Consider the following 20600-nt stretch of genomic DNA (forward strand, 5'->3'; position numbering starts at 1 on the left):
TAATGCAGAAAAAGCCAGAAGTTGATTATAGGAAGAGAAGATGTGAGAGGCACATGAAAGTAGAAGAAGATACTGCTAGAAGAGCAATGCAAGAGTAGTTTTGAATGGATGATTGACGTGAGATCATTTCACTTTCCACAATATAATACTAAATGATAACTTCAGTTTATAAGACTTTGATTTTGCAGTACCATGAACTTATGTTTCTTAATAGAAAAAGTGATAGAGCATAAAATCATAATTATTTGTTTCCAGACTATGGAACCTCATCAAAAGTTTTAAAGGAATTAGACAAATAAATTGTTCTTCAAATATAAGAGACTGTATCTGAATTCTCAAAAATATCAAATATAAGGACATCGATTGAAGCCACCCTTGTAAAATGGGAAAAACGGGAATCAATACTCGAGCCTTTAAGCCACAACATCACGGTTTAGGACTTGGTAAAAAGGTTCCTAAAATGCACGATTAGAAACCATATTATTTTTGAGTTTGAGATGACTCCCTTTTAAATTAAGCATTCTTGACCATATTTCTGTATTTATGTAGTAAATTTAGTAATATACCATACTTTCATAGAATTCAAATGAGCTAATAATTAAGAGCAATATTATCATGCTAATATATTTTTTAACAAGTACGTATACTAGTTATAAATCTGAGCAAAAGAAGTTGGTTACTGTTATGATAAATATCATGTTACGGTGGATGTCTAATCTTTCTCCATGATGTTCGTATCAAATGCTTAATGACATATTTTCTATGTTCAATGACATATTTTCATTCACTTTTCATGCCTATATAAAGGCCTTGTAATAGATAGGAAAATACACATAATTAAAGAAAAAAATCTCTTCCTTCTCTCTATCTCCATTTCTTGTTCATGTTTTACTAAATTGCTTTTATTTCCTTGTTCCATATTGCTACTTTGACTTATATTTCATATAACACTTAGTTTTAGAATTGGCGCTTTACTTGAAGCTGCTCCACTGGTTCACACTTTACTCTCAGCACAATATAGATAAGATAAGGCCTCTCCGTCGTCCCTCCTTCTCTTTGACCGCCGTGCTCCGCCGTCAATTCCGTCGTCGCTGTTACAAAAACAAAGCTTCGTGCACGCAAAAATTCGTTATTCTCTATGGTATATCTACAAACGCCATACTCCACCGTCCGTTCCTCGCCATGCCCTCTCTTTTCCCATCCCATGCGCCGCCAGTGTTTGCACTTCCGGCGTCGCCGAAATAACTACTCCGTCTACTCCTCCCCTGGTGACAATGTCAAGCTCGTGATAAACAATCTAAACCGACCCGAACAAACTCCTAGAACGCTTTTCCCCGGTGGATATAAGCGGCCGGAAATCAAAGTGCCCAGCCTAGTGCTAAAGCTGAGCTGCGAAGACGTGTTGGAAGATGAAACCGTTATTAATGAGATAGACCGGGCGGTTTCGGGTCGGGTTGACATTGTGGTGCTCAGTGGCGGTGGAGCAAGCGGCGGGAAGTTGTACGAGGCTGCGTGTTTGTTGAAATCTGTAATTAAAGGCAGGGCTTACTTGTTGATCGATGGACGTGTCGATATTGCCGCCGCGATTAGTGCCAGTGGAGTTCTGCTCTCTGATCAAGGTTATGTTCTGTAACATGGTACTCACCGTTTTGTGTTATGTGCTTCACCTTACATGTTGAATTTGGGCTATGATGGTTTGTCTTATAATTTAAAATGAATAATGTGCAAAATGTAAAACTACTTGGCCATCTTAATAGGTGATGATCTTAATTTATCGCCACTTCACCATTATAGCGAAAACTACTAGTTTGGGATTGAGGTGTAGGTGATTGATTGAGTGATACCCTAAGACGTTCATGTTAGTATGTTTTGTTACATAAAGTTGTAATCTCAGATAATTGTTACGTAAAGTTGCTAGTAATTTTCTTAGCCACTAGTACCAGTAACTTTTACTTATTAAAAAATTACGAGTACTAGTTGCAATAGGATTATTCATATGAAGCTGGTTCCTATATAATATATATCTGTCCGGTCATGAGATGTTGATAGGTGTAATATGTTGATTATTACATACTCAATGAAACAAATGTTTATTATTAGTGTCTACGGTGGTTCATCTTGATACTGACTGTGTATGAATAATAAGTTCAAACTTCGCTAACTATGGTAATAATCCTAACCAACTTACAATTAGCCACCACTGACGCTCAGTTTTAGGTTCACTCATTTGGCTTTGGTTGAATGCAAACTTTAACAAGATTTGTGGTTTAGCTTTTAGATGCAAGATTTGTTTTCTAAAGTGAGTGGCCTGCTATGTAAATTCGTTGCAGTTGATAACCTATTCTCCTTTGTAACAGATCTTCCTGCTATCGTGGCCAGAAACACAATGATGGATTCAAAATCTGAGGAGTTAGTAGTTCTTCCTTTGGTAGCAAGAATTGTACAAACACCTACTGCTGCAGTGGATGCTTCTAATTCTGAAGGAGCTGATTTCCTTATATATGACGTTGGTGGCAATAGCCAACATGAGGAGCTGGTGAGCTCAGTATTTGAGCATGTGAAAATTCCTGTTTTTGTCATGGTTGGTTCACTTGGGGATCGCAAGTTGTTCAGTGAAGCATTAAATTTACTTGAATCAGGGGTTAGTGGAGTAGTTATTTCGATGGAAGATTTGAAGTCTGTGAGTGATGATGATTTTGGCAAACTGTTTTACAGTGCATATGCATTGAAGAACAAAACAGAGGAAAAAGTTCAAAGTAACAGTCAGCTTAATGTTTTGGACTTGGGGAATGGCTTTCCTGGTAGGAAAGCGATGGCTGGCTTTACCAGTTTACATGATAGGGAACAGCAGTTGCTAGAAAAAGAAAAACTGGTTTTGCGCGAGGCCATTCATGTTATTGAAAAAGCAGCTCCAATGGTGATCTTCTTTGTCAAAGTTTAGCTGCTGAATTGTGCTACAGATAAGAATTCTTCTGTCAGTGGTTTGCTTGTTTAGACTAACCTGGGCTACTACTGGAATGGCAGATGGAGGAGGTCTCACTTCTCAGTGATGCTGTTTCTCAACTTGATGAACCATTTTTACTGGTTATAGTGGTAATTGTGCGCTGAACTTCAGCAAATTCTGGTTCCAGGGATATGCATGGGTATTAGCTCTGAATTTCAAATGAGTATTTCCTTCTCTGGTCCAGTCTAAATGTTAAGCTATGCATAAAACTAAGATCTTGTAGACACGAAAATTCTGATTATACAAGTTTCTTTTTACGTCTTTTTTGCACTATTTCTTTTTTCCACTTCTTGCATTTGTTACCTCTTAAGTCTTATCTCTGTCTCTTTCTGTCTGTCGTCTCTCTCTTCATATTACTATTTTCTCAAGACCATATAAAATACCATATTCAGCATAAACATTATTATTAATACTTCATCCAGTTCTTTCTTATGAATTCTTAATTTCTTGATAAACCAGGGAGAATTCAATTCTGGAAAATCTACTTTCATCAATGCTCTTCTCGGGAAAAAGTACTTGAAAGATGGCGTTGTTCCTACAACAAATGAGATCACCTTTTTGCGCTATGCTGAGTCGGATGTCGATGAGTCACAGCGTTGTGAAAAGCATCCAGATGGTCAGTATGTTTGCTACTTGCCGGCTTCAGTTCTTAACGATGTGAGTTTTCTTGTTTGAAATTGCTACTACTTCCAATTTAACATTTCATCAAGGAATTTAAATAGATATCTCGGTCATGTTGGATAATTGTATGTGCAAGTAATAATGTTGATGAATATGTCAATAATGCCGGCATATCACAGGGCACTATTGACTTACCGTTTTGTGTTTCTCACTTATTGACTATCTCTCTTGGCCTGATTTGGGACACATTTTAAAGTTGGATACTTCGTTTTCTGTTGGTTTAATATGCAACTTTTAACCTTTTGTAAGATCATTTGTTACATTTTTTTTTTGGTAAATAGAAATTTTACAGTCTTTACAGAAAACCCAATCAAGAAAGAAAACCTGGAGTTGAAAGCCCCAAGCTCCAGTATTCATCAAAACTCCTATCTGCTACTCAACTAGCTAAGGATAAATATTTAATTGATCTAATCTTCCTGTCAGTTTATGCTTCAGCTGTCCCCTACAAAACACCTCTTGAATCACTTTTTTTGTTAGCACCTTCAGTTCCCTCTGCTACCCTTGAAATTGCCTGCAATTCCTTTCTTGCCATAGATAAAAAATACATCCAACTAAGGACATTCTACAGACTTCAGCTAGTGGCTTCTTTCCGTTCATATGTGATGCAGCCCAGAGCAATTCATCCTGCAAACTCTGAATATTCCTTGATACCCCTTGTCATCTGGGTAAACTACTCCAGATCCCAGCAGAATAAGCAGACTCAAAAAACAAATGAGCTATGCTTTCATTTGCCTCTTTGCACAAGGTATACTTCCGGTCCTCTATTACCCCCCCATCTATGCAACCTGTCCTTTGTATAAAGATTTCCTTGAGCAACTACATTTAAGATAAGCAACCATTTGGGAGAACCTAAATTATTTCAGTACTTCCTCCAATGGACTTCAGGGAAGCTGCCTCTTAATTTCTGATACATGGAACTAACAGATAAGGACTCAGTTTCCTGCAATTCATCCATACTAATGCCAGCCTCTTCAACATATTTCATTGCCTTCAGTATCTTCTTCTTGCCTTCAATGTAACAGCTCTGGACCCTTTGAACCCATACTTTATCCTTTTTCTTGCATAAATTCCATAACAACTTGCAGATAGCAGCTTTATTCCTTACTTGAATATCAATGACATTAAATCCCCCTGCAGATTTTGGTTGGCACACTTTCTCCGATTTATTACATACTGTGATCTGCAAATGTTTGTTTAAGGTTCAAAAATTTATTGCACATATGCTTTTCACACCAATTGTTACTAGTTTTAGTTTCGAAGGCTTATTGCACATTTACTTTGATGCCAGTATTCGGCACATATTTTGCTGAATCTTGTTCTTTATGCGAAATATTAGATGCTTCCTAAACTGACTGCATTTAAACGCTCTATTTTGTAACCAATATGGGTTAGTTGTGATCTAGATTGAACTTTAGAATTGGACTTCAAATGGGTTGGAGTAACTCTCCACATGCCTGGTCACCATTCCGTAGAGAACTCTTTGAAAGAAAGTTAAATTATCTGCTTTTGTATTTGGCTAATCTAATATTTGATTACACGTATAAGCTGCCTCAATACTTGATTTGGGTTCTTAATTTCCCTGCTCTAATTTTTTATTCGTCTGTTCTGGCAGATGATTATTGTTGATACTCCAGGGACCAATGTGATTCTTCAAAGGCAACAAAAGCTGACGGAGGAATTTGTGCCTCGTGCTGATCTGCTTCTGTTTGTCATGTCTGCTGATCGACCATTAACTGAAAGTGAGGTACTGTTTTGTTACTTTTATGAGTACCAGTTCAGCATTTTTAAGGTTATAGAATCTGGGACCTTGTCTGTCCTAGGCCTGTGTCCCGCAAGAATGAGGACATTTGGGTTCATGAGTTTAAGGTGGGATTGCATATGGTTTCAATTTTTCACGACAAGATTACCCAATTTTGTGCTCTCATCTCAATCAATCTACAGTACAAGTGAAATTTTACCATTTCAATTGTCAGATAAGGTTATGTGTCAAAATAACTTATACAACAACATCCACGCCTCAATCCCAAGCAAGTAGGTATCGGCTATATGATCCTCATTGTCCATGTCACTCTATTTGAGGTCATATATGTCCAAGATTATATATAATAAATCAAATATAAAAAAGTAGTAAAAGTTTTATATATTTTCTACTATCTTGGACTAAAAGACTCCTAGAAAATAGCTTATCAATTAAAAAACGTTTTGCGTTAAAGTAAGGCAAGAAACTGTGGCGATAATTGGAACATGTCTCTTTGCATCTTAGTGCCTAAATATAAACTTATTACGAGCATTGTGCTTTCGGTGCACTATGAAACAAAGGGACAACCTTTTTTGTCTCAGCCGATCTGACAACACTTAGTGTCATAGTTGGGGCGAGGGTGGAAAGAGCACCTCCAGTTGCGAAGGAGTACGGGAAGTATTTCTTTTGTGGTACCACTGGCCAGCTACCTTTAAGCAATCTTCATTTCATGCTTAAATGTTGTAGCTAGATTGGATTAGGACAAGGAAGTTGTTCATTTATTGGAAGGGTTTTGGTGCTTGAGGAAGCTAAGGACCGGTCTACCGTATATCTTTTGGACGTCACTAGAGCTTCGTTGCAACAACAATACCTCCCATCACTGAAAAATCTCGGATTTGATTCTCAGTCTATATTTCAAATGTGTTAGGTGCTGTAGTATTCATAAGGATTTGTGTACTGTCTTTTATGGTTTAATTCTTGCCACCTGCTTTATTTAATGACTGTAAAAGAGCATGTGATGTTCCTGATGCTCTTTTGCTTTTAGCTTTTACCAATCACTAGAATTTATAGTAAGTACTGATAACTAGGAACCGTTAGTTGCACACCTCACACCTTTTAGTGATAATGCCGGCCACTGTCATATTTCTGTTTCAGACCTGTGAGGCTTATGCCGGCCACTGTCACTTTCTGTTTCAAACCTGTGAGGCTTATGCCGGCCACTGTCATTTTCTGTTTCAGGCCCTAAAAAGTAATTTTAATTATAAAGCTTTTGCGTAGTATTCTTTATGAGACAGTCATGAATTAGCATGTAGTCTTTGGGAATTCTTTTCTCCAGTCATACTCCAAGCACCGATTAGTCCTTACTATTAAGGAAACTCTAACACAGAAATTTTTTACTGAAGCTAAATGAATTTTCAGTAGTCTGGCTAGTTCTTTGAGGGATCATCTGGATGTCCTGTTGTTGCTACATTTCTGCGTGCTAGAAATTAAAGATTGGGTAATACTCTCTTCCAAACAGATCGAGTTTCTTTTGCATGTTAAACATAGAGATAGTCTTTCCTGAGCTTTGATTATCATAAACTGATGTCTACTTAACTTGGATGGAGACCTTTTTCTTTCACCACATATTACCTCTGATATTGTACTAACATAAAAGTTTGTGAGACCCACTTTGTCTCATAAATATCAAACTCGTCAAAGTAATAGTATATAGTTCTGAAATTACTCCTTAAGATCTTTCGGTAGCTAAGTAAGGAAGCAAAATGGTGGATTAAGTACAATTCTTTGTCCAAAGGTGATCCTTTCCTTCTTATCCTCCCCCCTCCCCCCCCAAAAAGTCATAAAGGTGGACCGTTAGGTGTTGAAGGAGCCTTAATGAGATCATAACTTCTGAAGGTTTAATATCTCGGGCTTGCTGATATAAAAAAGACAGTTCAATTTCATGTGCTTTTTGTCATCTCTCTTGCATGTCTTTCTTTTGGTATACAGTATGCTCTTGTCATGTTGATTTTAGGTTCTTCTTCTTTTGCCAAAAGTTAACCTCACATGCACTTATGGTGCTTATCAGGTTAATTTTCTGCGTTACACTCAGCAGTGGAGTAAAAAGGTCGTGTTTGTGCTGAATAAGTCTGACATATACCAGAATAAGGGCGAGGTTGGTCATAAACTCTTGCTGTTGTGATAATGTTGAGTGAGGAAATAATTTCTTATTATCTGTGGATATATGAGCTGGGCCATTTTGATTAGTCTTGTATTATTATTATTTCATGCTGTAGTTGGAGGTGGCCATTGGATTTATCAAAGAAAATACACAGAAATTGCTGAACACAGATTGTGTAACACTATATCCAGTTTCTGCACGACTTGCTCTTGAAGCGAAGCTTTCTACTTTTGATGATGCTCACAGTCAAAGCAATCGAAGTTCAAATGATAATTTTCATTGGAAAACCAAAGGCTTCTATGAACTTGAGAAGTACTTGTATGGCTTCTTGGATGCATCAACAAGTACTGGAATCGAGAGGATGAAGCTGAAGCTTGGAACTCCAATTGCCATTGCAGAACAACTAGTTTCAGCTTGTCAAGGACTTGTGAGACAAGAATGCCAGCAAGCCAAACAGGACCTGCTCTTTGTTGAGGATCTTGTCAATAGTGTAAAAGAATGCACAAAGAAGCTGGAAATTGATAGCATTTTGTGGAAGAGACAAGTTCTATCTATGGTATGTGCTGATGTCATTGTGACTATCACCGTATTATTATAATTTTTAACTAACACATGGCGTATGCCCTTGTATACCTTTGTACTAATATTCGCTACGTGCACTAAAATGCAGATAAACTCTACTCAAGCACGTGTCGTCCGGCTTGTAGAATCAACACTACAATTGTCAAATGTTGATCTTGTCACTTCATATGTATTCAGAGGAGAGAAATCTACTCAAATGCCAGCCACCACTAGTGTCCAAAATGACATACTCGGTCCTGCGGTTCTTGAAGGACAAGTGAGTGCATCACTCCTTACTGTTCTTAATTAGAGTTAACTCAATTATCTGTTTTCTTCTTTGTTATTGTTGTAGTATGTGACCATCTCATCTAAAAGCACGCTTTATTTACTTAATTTTGTCTTCAATATGCCTCTTCACGTGCGGGCTTGATTTTTTTTTTCATGGGTCAAGCATGTGGAAATTCTTTTTGATAATGGGTGGTGGTGAGACTCGAACTCAGGACCTCTGACTGCTGTGATATTGAAGTGTGTGACCAGGTCATCTAAAAGCTTAATTTAGAGAGGACACACTTTTATTTACTTAATTTTGTATTCAACAGTTATCAAAAAGCCAAAGTTACATTTTTGGAGTTTAACTTGGTCATCCTCCTCAGCTATTAGTACGTTGGAAGCATGATTGAAATATTCAGCATTAGTTTATTATTTTCCCTTCTGTTGCCACCGTGTGAAGGTGGATATTTCCAGAACTTGATTTTTGCAGGTTATTCGATGAAGAAGATATTTTTCTCTGCACGTAACTTGGAAAAATTGACCTCCAATTGATATTCACCGTGATTATCTGTGTGAGTGTGAAAGAAAAGAAACGTCTTGAATGGGCCCAACACTACAAACTTGCCTTCTGTAAAGTACAGAGACAATAGCGAAATCTCTCTTATGTTGTATTCAAGAAGTAACAAGTATATATACAAGTACAACCCTCAGGGGTTGGCCTGGTGGCAATTGACTTGAGCCTTGGGGTTTGCTCCCTTTCAAGGTCTCAAGTTCGAAACCCACTGGGTGCAAACAATTTCTGAGGGCCATCGGACTGGGTAAAACCTGAATTAACCGTGGTACACTAGCGGGAAACTCCTTGCCGAGGGCTTGTGCACCCCCGAGATTAGTCGGGGCTCGAAGAGACTCGGACACCCGGTGCAAAATCAAAAAGTATATATACAAGTACATAAAACCCTAACTATGGAAAGAATCAAAAAGGAAATTTTATAAATTTGCTGTGAATCCCTATAATTATGCTAGCTATGTATATTACATAAGATTATGTCTACATTCATTATCTAACACTCCCCCTCAAGCTGGAGCATAGATATTAATCATGCCCAGCTTGTTACAAAGGTAATTAACTCGAATACCATTCAACGCCTTTGTGAACAAATCAACTGGTTGCTCTCCTGTCTTCACGTAGCCAATGGAGATCAAGTGTTCCTGAATCTTCTCACGAATAAAATGGCAGTCAACCTCAATATGCTTAGTTCTTTCATGATACACCAGATTTGATGCAATATGGAGGGCAGCTTGATTGTCACACTAGAGTTTTGCTGGTATTGGATGCTCTAACCCAATTTCAGTCAACAGATGATGTATCCACATAATCTCACTTGTAGACTGTGACATAGCTCTATACTCGGATTCTGCACTGAATCGGGATACAACACTTTGCTTCTTACTCCTCCATGATACCAGGTTTCCTCCAACAAAGACACAATAACCTGTAGTAGATCTTCTATCAATTTTCGATCTAGCCCAGTCAGCATCTGCAAAACACTCAATACGAGTATGATTATGATTGCTATATAATATGCCAAGTCCAGGAGCTCCTTTCAAGTAACACAAAATCTGTTCCAAAGCTGTCCAATGTTTGACCGTTGGTGCAGACATGAACTAGCTAATAACACTTAAAGCAATATCTAGACGAATCACAGTAAGGTAGTTTAATTTCCCAACTAACCTCCTGTATCTCTCTGGATTGTCAAAAGGATCACCATCATCTTTCATAAGATGCACATTAGGAACTATTGGAGTACTGCAAGGTTTAGCTGCCAACTTTCCAGTTTCTGCAAGCAAGTCAAGAATGTACTTTCCTTGAGACAAGAATTCCCTTCTTGCTTCTATTTACTTCTACTCCCAAAAAGTATTTCAACTGACCCAAGTCCTTTGTATGAAACCTAGTATGCAGAAAAGACTTGAGGGAAGAAATCCCCGCAGTCACTTTCTGTGATAACAATATCATCAACATATACAACAAGGAGAATAGTGGCAGCTACTGATTTCCGATAAAAGACTGAGGCCTCATTTGTTTGCACTTAATGGAGGTCTGAATCTTAATCATTCAGATCTAAGATATTAAGTGCGTTTGTTTTTAAAGCCTGAATCTTAATTATTCAGATCTTAATCATTAAGTGTGTTTTTTTTACTTCACAACCACTTAATGGGTCTGAATAGGTCTGTAAGATTAAGATCTATAACAGAGACTTAATTTCATTAAGATGCTATCACATATTCATTATTAACTGCCGCCACCGCCTACCATTATCAACTAGCACCATGACACCACCACCCCCAGCCACCTCCACCACCACCATGCCACCATCATCCTTAATCATAAACTCCATCATCGACCATCACCACCTACTATTCCCACCACTCCGACCACCATCATTCTCCCCCACAATCAACACTCATCCGCCTTAACTACCACAACTGACCACACCATCACCATCAACAACCACAGCCGACACTTCCCATCATTATAACCTACCACCACCCACCCACCACCTTCCTCAATCACAACTACTACCACCACCTACCACCATCATCCTCAATCATAATCGTCACCACTACCAATCACTACTAGCTACTAGCATGTACCACCATCATCAACCAAAAATACCACCAACCACCACCTCTAGTCGGCATTCACCCGTTAGCCATCACCACCACCAACTATCATATTTTTAAAAACTATATATTTTATTGATAGAATTTTAGATTAGTTAGTATTTCATTTGAATTTTATATTTATTAATTTTCAAATGAAGATAAATTTTATACATTCAGATGTTAAAAATCAAACAGTCTTAATTATTTCTATTAAGATCTTAATACACATCTTAATATATTCAGATGTGTATTCAGATTCAGACGTCTTAATCTTAAAAAAAATCTAATGAGGCCTGAGTGATCGCACTTACTCATTTTCAACCCAAACTCCTGAACTACCTCACTCAACTTGCCAAACCATGCTCATGGACTCTGCTTCAAGCCATACAAGGACTTCTTCAAATGACAGACTTTCCCATGCTCCCGCTTAGCAACAAAACTGGGTGGTTGCTCCATATACACTTCCTCCTGAAGATCACCATGAAGGAACACATTCTTGATATCCAGCTGATGTAAAGGCCAATTCTCGGACGCAGCTAGAGAAATAAATAAGCGGACAGAAGTGAGTTTGGCAACCGGGGAGAAGGTGTCAGAATAATCCACCCCATAAGTTTGAGCATACCCTTTCGCCACAAGTCTGGCCTTAACCACAGAACCATCTGGATTAACTTTAACTGTAAAGACCCACTTGCATCCCAGTTGTTTCTTTCCCTTTGGTAAATCTACCAAATCCCATGTGTGGTTATCCTTTAAAGCATGTATTTCCTCAAGCATTGCATTAGACCATTCGGGATGATTCAAAGCCTCCTTCACTATTTTGGGTACGGAGATGGAGTTTAGAGAAACAATCATAGATCTAGACGTAGAGGATAAGTGGTCATAGGAAACAAAGTTAGCAACAGAATATGTCGATTTGCAAGTACGTGTACCTTTGCGAAGAGCAATAGGAAGGTCAAGGTTATCTGGAGGATCATGCAAAGGAGGATTAGATGATGCAGGAACTGGTGGGGGACATGTATCATTTGTCTCTCGCCTCCGCGAATAAACTTGAACAATTGGAGGTCTTGCTAACACAGTTCGAGCAGGTACTGAAGGCGTAGTAGTCAATTGGTGCTCAATAGAAGAAATGGGAGATCAAAGAGTATTATCTGATTGCTCTGTCAAAGTACGGGTAACCTGATATAATAGCCACTCATCTTCCTCCCCCTTGCTTGTAGAAATGGGAGGTGCATAGAAGAATGGTGTAGTCTTTGGAAATACCACATCAGTTGACACTAAATATTTGCCAAGCTCAGTAGAATAACATCGATACCCCTTCTGAAGGTGAGAATAGCCCAGGAAAACACACTTCACAGCCTTGGGATCCAACTTGGTAAGAGATAGTCGAACATCTCGAACATAACATGTGCTTCCAAACACCTTAGGTTCCACCGGAAATAATGACTTGTTCGGAAAAAGAACACTATAAGGCACATTACCATCGAGTACACTAGATGGCATGCGATTAATCAGAAAACAAGCCGTAGAACTGCATCAGCCCAGAACTGTTTAGGAACCTTCATTTGGAACAAAAGTGCTCGAGCTGTCTCAAGTAGATGCCTATTCTTCCTCTCAGCAACTTCATTTTGAGAGGGCGCATCAACACATGAAGACTGATGTAATATACCATGTTGTCTCCTGAAATAACTCTAACATGTATTCTTTAGCGTTATCACTCCTTAGAGTACGTACTGAAGCATTGAATTGAGTTTTGACTTCAGCACAAAAGGCAGAAAAATGAGTAAACACTTCAGAGCGGCTCTTCATAAAGTAAATCCAAGTCATTCGAGAAAAATTACCCTGACATGTATTCTTTAGCGTTATCACTCCTTACAGTACGTACTGAAGCATTGAATTGAGTTTTGACTTCAGCACAAAGGGCAGAAAAATGAGTAAACACTTCAGAGCGGCTCTTCATAAAGTAAATCCAAGTCATTCGAGAAAAATCATCTATAAAAGTGAAAAAATACTTATGCTCAGTTTTAGAAACAACCGGACATGGTCCCCAAACATCAAAATGGACTAACTCAGAAGCTGACTCAGCTCGCTTATTAACCCTGGGACTTAACGAGATGCGATGGTGTTTTGCAAATCGACATGACTCACAATCTAATGATGAAATATTCTGAAACTGAGGACAAAACTTCTTTAACAAAGGCAAAGAGGGATGTCCAAGTCGACAATGTGCTTTAAAAGGAGACACGGTACTAGAGCATGCAACAGACCGTGGCTCCCATTCATCAAGGATGTAGAGATCACCAGATATATATCCTTTACCAATAACATGCATCGTCTTAAGATCTAGAAACAAACAATGATCGAGAAAGAATGCAACACAACAATTAAGGTATTTGGTAATTTTACTAATAGAAATCAAGTTAAAGGCCAAGTTTGGTAGACTTAAATACATATGACAGGGTAATAGAGGAAGTTGGTTTAACAATCCCAGATCCAACACCAGTGTCTTGGAAGCGAGAAGCGGAGAGCGAAGCGCTTTTTTTTTTTCACGTGAAGCGCAATTTAATACATAAATAAAGAATATTAAATTAGGCATAAATAAATGACCAAGAACTCAATAAAAATAACATATTAAGCAAATGTTTCAATTCTTAAAATAACATTGGACTTTTGTGCTACTGCCAATTGCAACTCCATACGCCCAAGCTGGATCTTTATTTTGGCTTGATGTCATTGGATAATGAGATAGAATTTACAACAGTCACAAAAAAAAAAAATGGTAGAACAGGGCAGAACCAGTGAACAACAGTTTCTAGAAAAAAATAAAGCAGTAGCATAACTAGAAAACAGGGTAGAATAGAGAAAAGAAGAACTGAAAAGAATTAGAAAAGAAGAAGAGAAAGAGAAGATGAGAAACGAGAGGAGTCGAGAGTAGAAGAGAATGAGAAACTTACCTTGAGATAATAAGAAAAGAACTGAAGAAGAGATGTCATAGGATGTTTTGGCTTGTAGCAGTTGCGAGAAATGTTTTGGAAGAAAGGTGCATAAGTGTATTTGCAAATCTTTTTAGAAAAAACCCTAGGCAACCACTAGACCTCGCTTAAGCGAGCTTTTCTCGCTTTTTTTCCTCTCGCTTCTCGCTTTTTTGCTGAAGCGCTCGCTTTTTTTCCAGATGCCTCGCTTTAGGTTAGAAAAGCGCAGACCTTGCGCCTCGCCTCGCTTCAGCGCTTTAAGAGAGAAGCGCTCACTTTTAATAACCCTGTCCAACACTGCTACAAGTTGATCCATCAGCTACAGTAACCGGAGAGGGTGCCTTATGTGAGCAAAAGCTAGAAAAAATATTTGGATTACCTGTCATGTGATTTGTGGCACCTGAATCGATCACGCATTTATTGAAAGAGGTGATAAGACATGTTTTATCTGACCCAGCAAAGACAGTAACTGTAGAAGATTCCTTAACTAAATTGTGATATTAAAGGAATTTTAGAAACTCATCCGAAACCAAGATTGTTAGACTAGGAGTTGTTGCATTATTATTCTTTACCATCATTTTTCCCTTTCAATAACAAACCGATTAAACTAACAGAGGTCCCCGAAGCTAAAAGATACCTAAACAGATCCTGGTAGATACGAAATCAACAATCTATTGAACATGATTCAACTTTAATAATCCACTCAACCAAATCAGAGAACCGGACGAATTTGTCCCCAACTCAAACAAAATCAGAGACCAACAAAGTTTCTGATAAGGAAAGACCCAACAGACAATATCAAGTCACTAATCGATCGCCACAGTGAGTCAAAAATAAAGATGCAAGCTTCTCACACAGGCAACCTCCAAGAAAAATACCACAGAATTAAAGAAATCGAATAACCAATAACCCAAACTCAAACCTGACCAAACAAAGTGAGAATAAGATCTGGTCTGAGGTTGTTCTTTGCCAAAATGTGGTTCTATGATCAGAGAACCACCACAAGTCAACTGAAAATGTCAAAAAGACCTAAGATTAGCTTCCGGCCAAAATTTCCGACAGCGAATTCGACTCAACTCCGACGAGCAGTAGACCTGCTCTAATACCATATAAAGTACAGAGACAATAGGGAAATCTCTCTTATGTTGTATTCAAGAAGTAACAAGTATATATACAAGTACATAGAGCCCTAACTATGGAAAGAATCAAAAAGAAAATCCTATAAATCTGTTGTGAATCCCTATAATTATGCTAGCTATGTATATTACATAAGATTATGTCTACATTCAGATTATGCCTACATTCATTATCTAACACCTTCTCGCTTAGAAAGTAAAGCAATTGATGAGTGCTAAGCAACCATGTGAAATTATCCTTGTACAAGTCAAATTATAGCATAGAGAAGTTATCGTTTTTCAAGGGTTGGTTTCTCCAATAAAACCTGATTATGCTTGATTACTTATTTGGGAAATTGTAGTTGGTTTGCCGAAACAAAATAATTATATTAGATGTAATTAGAAACCAAAGGAAGGAACACAAGTTAGATTGGTCTTCAATTCGGGAAAAAAAATTGAAAAAAATGAGAATTGTGACTTCACTTGATGAATGTAAGACAATCAATTAATTTTATCAATTATGCTAGCTATGTATATTACATAAGATTATATCTACATTCAGATTATGCCTACATTCATTATCTAACACCTTCTCGCTTAGAAAGTAAAGCAATTGATGAGTGCTAAGCAACCATGTGAAATTATCCTTGTACCAGTCAAATTATAGCATAGAGAAGTTATCGTTTTTCAAGGGTTGGTTTCTCCAATAAAACATGATTATGCTTGATTACTTATTTGGGAAATTGTAGTTGGTTTGCCGAAACAAAATAATTATATTAGATGTAATTAGAAACCAAAGGAAGGAACACAAGTTAGATTGGTCTTCAATTCGGGAAAAAAAATTGAAAAAAATGAGAATTGTGACTTCACTTGATGAATGTAAGACAATCAATTAATTTTATCAATTAAGAGACGAATTTTGGATCATATTCTTCAACCTTCTTGATACTGCATCTTTAGGAAAACCGAACACAGCTTTGTGGTCTTCTTTTTCTTCACCCTTTCCTTCTGCCATATGATAGTCTTATCCTAATGCAGACAATTTCATCGAAAGATATTTTCTTCGATATCTGTAGCTTTAACTTGTGTGTATATATTTGTTAATTATATTGTTTATTAGAACCAGGACTAGTGATTTGTTGTATGTTTCTGCTGATAGGGGTTTGTGTTGCAATAGAGCTAATTTTTGTATTCTCAATGAAATTATCTTTGGATGCAGAACCTTCTCGGTGAGTACACTAAGTGGTTACAATCAAAGAGGGACCAGGAAGGACAATTCTATAAGCAGTCTTTTGAGAAAAAATGGACTTCATTTGTTAATCCGTCTGACCAGGTTGAGCTCGACGCAATCGGCGTGTTGGAGAGAAAATCTGAAGTTAGCAGAAGAGTGATAGAGGATTTCAGTGCTGCAGCTGCTTCAAAATTGTTCGAGAGAGAAATTCGTGAAGTGGTACGTTTTTCTGCTAATGTTAAGAACTGGTTTATGCCTTCTGCTGGAGTTTGGACCACATTGCCGATTTTGCATGAGTTTAAAGTCAGCTATCCCACTTTGCATGACTTTAGACTCTATCCTTTTCTTTGCTTCATTCCCCTGCCCCACTCCTCCAACCCCCCCCAAAAAAAAAAAAAAAAAGAAAAAGAAATCTCTATCATATATTAATAGCATTCTGGCGTCATTAGAAAATTAGGTATGATTCGCAAGTTATTGCATATTGGCTTCGGTGACCATCATTCTGTCAAGACGCTTCTTTTGCCTACTCATTCTTTATTTTAACCTTTGAAAGATGTGGAATCTTTCCTTTTTGGGAGTGGAGGATCAGGTAAAATGTGTAGACATACTTCATTCACGGTAATAGATTTAGACAGAGGTCTGTGGAGCTTTCCTGTTCTCCCTCACAGACAAGGGTGGGAGAATTCTGTTATATTGTTGTATTTCTTTTCTTAGTGTCAAAGAAAGATGCCTTTTCTACATTCACTCATACAGGTGAAGTTTTTTTAGTTCAATGCTAATATTTGTTGTTGGACTAGAACTTTTTGAACAATAGCAAAAAAATATGAAGGTTCTTGTGCATTGGGAAGACCAAAACAGATGCTCTTTTGGGAAGCAGTGATTGACACTAATCCTACCCTATTATTTTAAGCTCCTCTATCTATTTTATTCCCCAATAAAACCACATTTCACCATTCTATATCCAGTTAGGTGATAGATAATATTGCATACCTTCTAAGAGAGTTTGACGTTCTTTTCACTTCCTAGACAGATTCGAGATAGTTAGGAGAGGAAATCAGTCACAAAAAGTTCATCTTTTGCTTGCTAGGTATTTGGCAAAGCCATTTGTGGGGTGTGCAATATGACTTGCATAGGTGTCCGTATTTTTGAAGGATACATGTGTTATTTAAGAAATGATTTACTCAAAACAAATGTATGAGGAGCTCATTCCCTTTTCAGTTCTTGGGTACTTTTGGTGGTCTTGGAGCAGCTGGTTTATCAGCATCACTTCTAACATCTGTTCTTCCAACCACATTAGAGGATCTCCTTGCTCTTGGCCTTTGTTCCGCTGGCGGGTAATCCTCATTTTTTAATTTAAATTTTGCTAATATGTTCTTTAATTTTCTCTAAGTGTTGCATCTTTATTTTCATTTATTAGAATTTCCTAAAACTTCTTGACTGTGGTCACCCTGCTTGTATTGGTTGGGTAACAACTCATACTTTCTTAGGATGAATCAATTCATAATGTTATTAATAGCTCTGATTTGCATTCTATTATTTGAGAGGTAATGTGCTTTGTTTGGCACAAAGATCAATAACCCATTGAAAATCTTAGGTTGTCTAATCAGAGCTTATTCTGTGTTTGGTTGATTTAACTAACATTAAGTCCCTTAAGAGGAAGGGAAGCGTTGGCGTAACTGGTAAAGTTGCTGCCATGCGACCAGGAAGTCACGGGTTCGAGCCGTGGAAACAATCTCGGGCAAAAATGCAGGGTAAGGCTGCGTACGATAGACCCTTGTGGACCGGCCCTTCCCCGGACCCCGTGCATAGCGGGAGCATAGTGCACCGGGCTGTCCATTTTTTAAGTCAGTTAGAGCTTCACGTTTTGTTTCAATATGTTGTAATTGGACATTAACTGCTGGCTCGTTGAGGTTAATGATTCCTGTCTCCTGACATTTCAATGTTAAACGAGTGGACTAACTTGAGCGTAAAATAATGCCATACTGTAGGATCTGAGCAAATATATATAGTTGTTCCTTTTGTTCCAATTGAAAGTATTTCATTGTCGTTCTCGTATGTGTCTGATTGGCGTTTAGATGGGGAATCATTGATAAAGCTTAAGTGCTAATGAGATGTAAGATTTCCTCAGAATCGGTCAGAACGTAATAAGTGGTATTATAAGCTTCTTTCTCTCCGAAAAAGGGAAAAAAGAGAGGAAAAGAACAGAGAAGAAAAGAGAGGTATCTACTAGTTTCTCCACTGGTTGTGTGAACTAATTATTCCCTGATGAATATCTTTCTAGGAGTAATTATTTTCTCATTGAGTTCTTGCATGTCTGGAGAAGTGTTGCACATTATCTTTATTTGAAAGGAATTTGTTTCCTTCTTTCAGCATTTGTTTGATTTCTACGTCATGGATAGTATCCTAACTAAAGCTGTCTTTAATAGTTTATTAGCAGTCTCCAACTTCTCATCCCGGAGGCAGCAGGTGGTAGATAAAGTAAAGAGGACTGCTGATGGACTTGCACGTGAACTTGAAGATGCTATGCAGAAGGATCTCTTGGAGACAACAAGGACTGTGGAGGACTTTGTAAAGGTCATTGGCAAGCCATATCAAGATAGAGCGCAACATAGACTGGATAAAGTTTTGGCGACTGCAGAAGAATTGACAAAGATTGAGAAGAAACTGAAAGCATTGCGAATTGATATCCAAAATCTCCATGTCTCATAACAGGCGAGAGTACTCTTTCCTTTTCTTTTTTGGAGCTCATAATTCTTCCACATAGGCTGTTGTAATATCTATATATAGCGTTCACTATTGCATGCCAAGATTGTAATTAAAGCACAATTACCATTTCCCAAAAAATTAGTTATGTATAAGCGATTTTATTCAACTGAAGCAATAATCTGTAATTGAATAGAATTTCATGATAAGCAGTTGATATCTGAAGAATATTAGGGACCTGTTGGTTTAACATGTCATCAGGACCAGTTTGTATAACCTGATGACATGTTTTTTTTTCCATTTCAAAAAACATGTCATCAGGAAAAAAATCATCTTTGATTAGGATTAACTTCAGAACTCTGATATAGTTGCTCGCTTATTGGACTAGAAGGTTTTTATTCACTACTATATTTTGCCTGGTGTAGGGTCTTTATACCATTTCTATACCTGGTAGAAGCATAACATTTGTGATCACTGTCGTCTATCCTAAAATGGAAGCAATGACATACTCTATACATTTATTCAAAACCATATATACAAATAAAACTCCGGAGAAAATATGATGGAGATCAAAATAATATACAATGATCAAAGACACTCATAATCATTTCACCCAGTTGAGCTGGCGTTTAGAAATTATTTCATAAAGGTAAGCTTTAGCTTTTAACCAAATGTTAATATTATCTGTATTGTCGTTGGCTTGATTGATTATAGTCCTTACTAGCTAGTGTGAACAAAGCGTATAAGAGAGAAAGGATTTAAGTTGATGGTGTAAAGATTGTTTCCGCTAGCATTATAGCATAATGATAACAGAATAGTTACTAGTTTTATCAGTTTATTAATTAATGCTTATTATGGAGATTTATAATGATAATCTTATAAGTGATTTGATGGTGTAGAATTGTTTTTTTTTTGGTTGAAGTAGAATTGGTTTAAGTTGGCTGTGCATGTAATTAAAACTCAGAGATAAAAGGTAAGGAAGGGCAAACCGTGGAGTATCGACAGGCGTCAGCCATGAATGGGTTCCTTGATCTTTATATATGAGGCCTTTAGAAAAGTGTGTCTTATTTTAAGTTTTAATCAAGATCCAAATGTTCATGCATGTGTTGCTTGAGAGAAAAGGCGGGGTGCTGCAACTAGGTTGGACTTTTACCTGGTCGGCCAATATGATTTGTGGAACAATTTTCTTTATAAAACCATCAAAACTAAAGGGAAAAGGTCAAAAGGACGGATATTGGTATTGGTGGCGAATTAGTGAGTAGTGTTGTAGATTGGCCCAGCTTTTTAGAGTAGGGAGAGATAATCTTACCAGCAGCCTAAGCTGTTGTAATGTCGTAGTTTGTATATAAGAAGAAAATTTGGAGGGTCACCATTATTTTTAGCTACTTTTGCCTTTTTTTTATGCGCTTCTCCAAGGCGGTGGTATTTTTTTCTTCTCAATAGTTTTTTTCCCGTGATCTTCTCAATAGATTTACTTAGCAGTTAGCAGGAAATAGAGAAGAA

At 37.6% G+C, this 20600-nt stretch overlaps 1 protein-coding gene across 3 annotated transcripts; it reads left to right on the forward strand.

The window, feature by feature from the left end:
* Window positions 1-934: 934 nt before the first annotated feature.
* Window positions 935-19327, forward strand: LOC107779756 (putative transmembrane GTPase FZO-like, chloroplastic). Of its 3 annotated transcripts, none has more exons than XM_075244346.1 (11): window positions 935-1637; window positions 2358-2917; window positions 3025-3093; window positions 3464-3661; window positions 5298-5429; window positions 7492-7578; window positions 7700-8140; window positions 8255-8422; window positions 16383-16613; window positions 17613-17728; window positions 18821-19327. In XM_075244346.1, exons 2-11 carry the CDS (start codon window positions 2387-2389, stop codon window positions 19101-19103), a joined length of 2256 nt encoding a protein of 751 aa, XP_075100447.1. In that variant the 5' UTR covers window positions 935-1637; window positions 2358-2386; the 3' UTR covers window positions 19104-19327. The 3 variants fall into 3 exon arrangements, 2 of the variants coding, with proteins under 2 accessions (XP_075100447.1, XP_075100446.1); XM_075244345.1 differs by having other exon boundaries at window positions 936-1619; XR_012705113.1 differs by having other exon boundaries at window positions 937-1619; window positions 17482-17728.
* Window positions 19328-20600: the final 1273 nt, after the last annotated feature.

Source organism: Nicotiana tabacum, chromosome 22 (genome assembly GCF_000715075.1).
Source record: "Nicotiana tabacum cultivar K326 chromosome 22, ASM71507v2, whole genome shotgun sequence".
NCBI lineage: Eukaryota > Viridiplantae > Streptophyta > Magnoliopsida > Solanales > Solanaceae > Nicotiana > Nicotiana tabacum.

Excerpts from the sequence above, each read along its gene's own strand:
- LOC107779756 (XM_075244345.1), top strand. The coding sequence starts at position 1,139 with ATGGTATATCTACAAACGCCATACTCCACCGTCCGTTCCTCGCCATGC. Across the intron at positions 5,430-7,491 it reads GACCATTAACTGAAAGTGAG|GTTAATTTTCTGCGTTACAC; the intron begins GTACTGTTTTGT and ends GGTGCTTATCAG. Across the intron at positions 17,729-18,820 it reads GGCCTTTGTTCCGCTGGCGG|TTTATTAGCAGTCTCCAACT; the intron begins GTAATCCTCATT and ends TGTCTTTAATAG.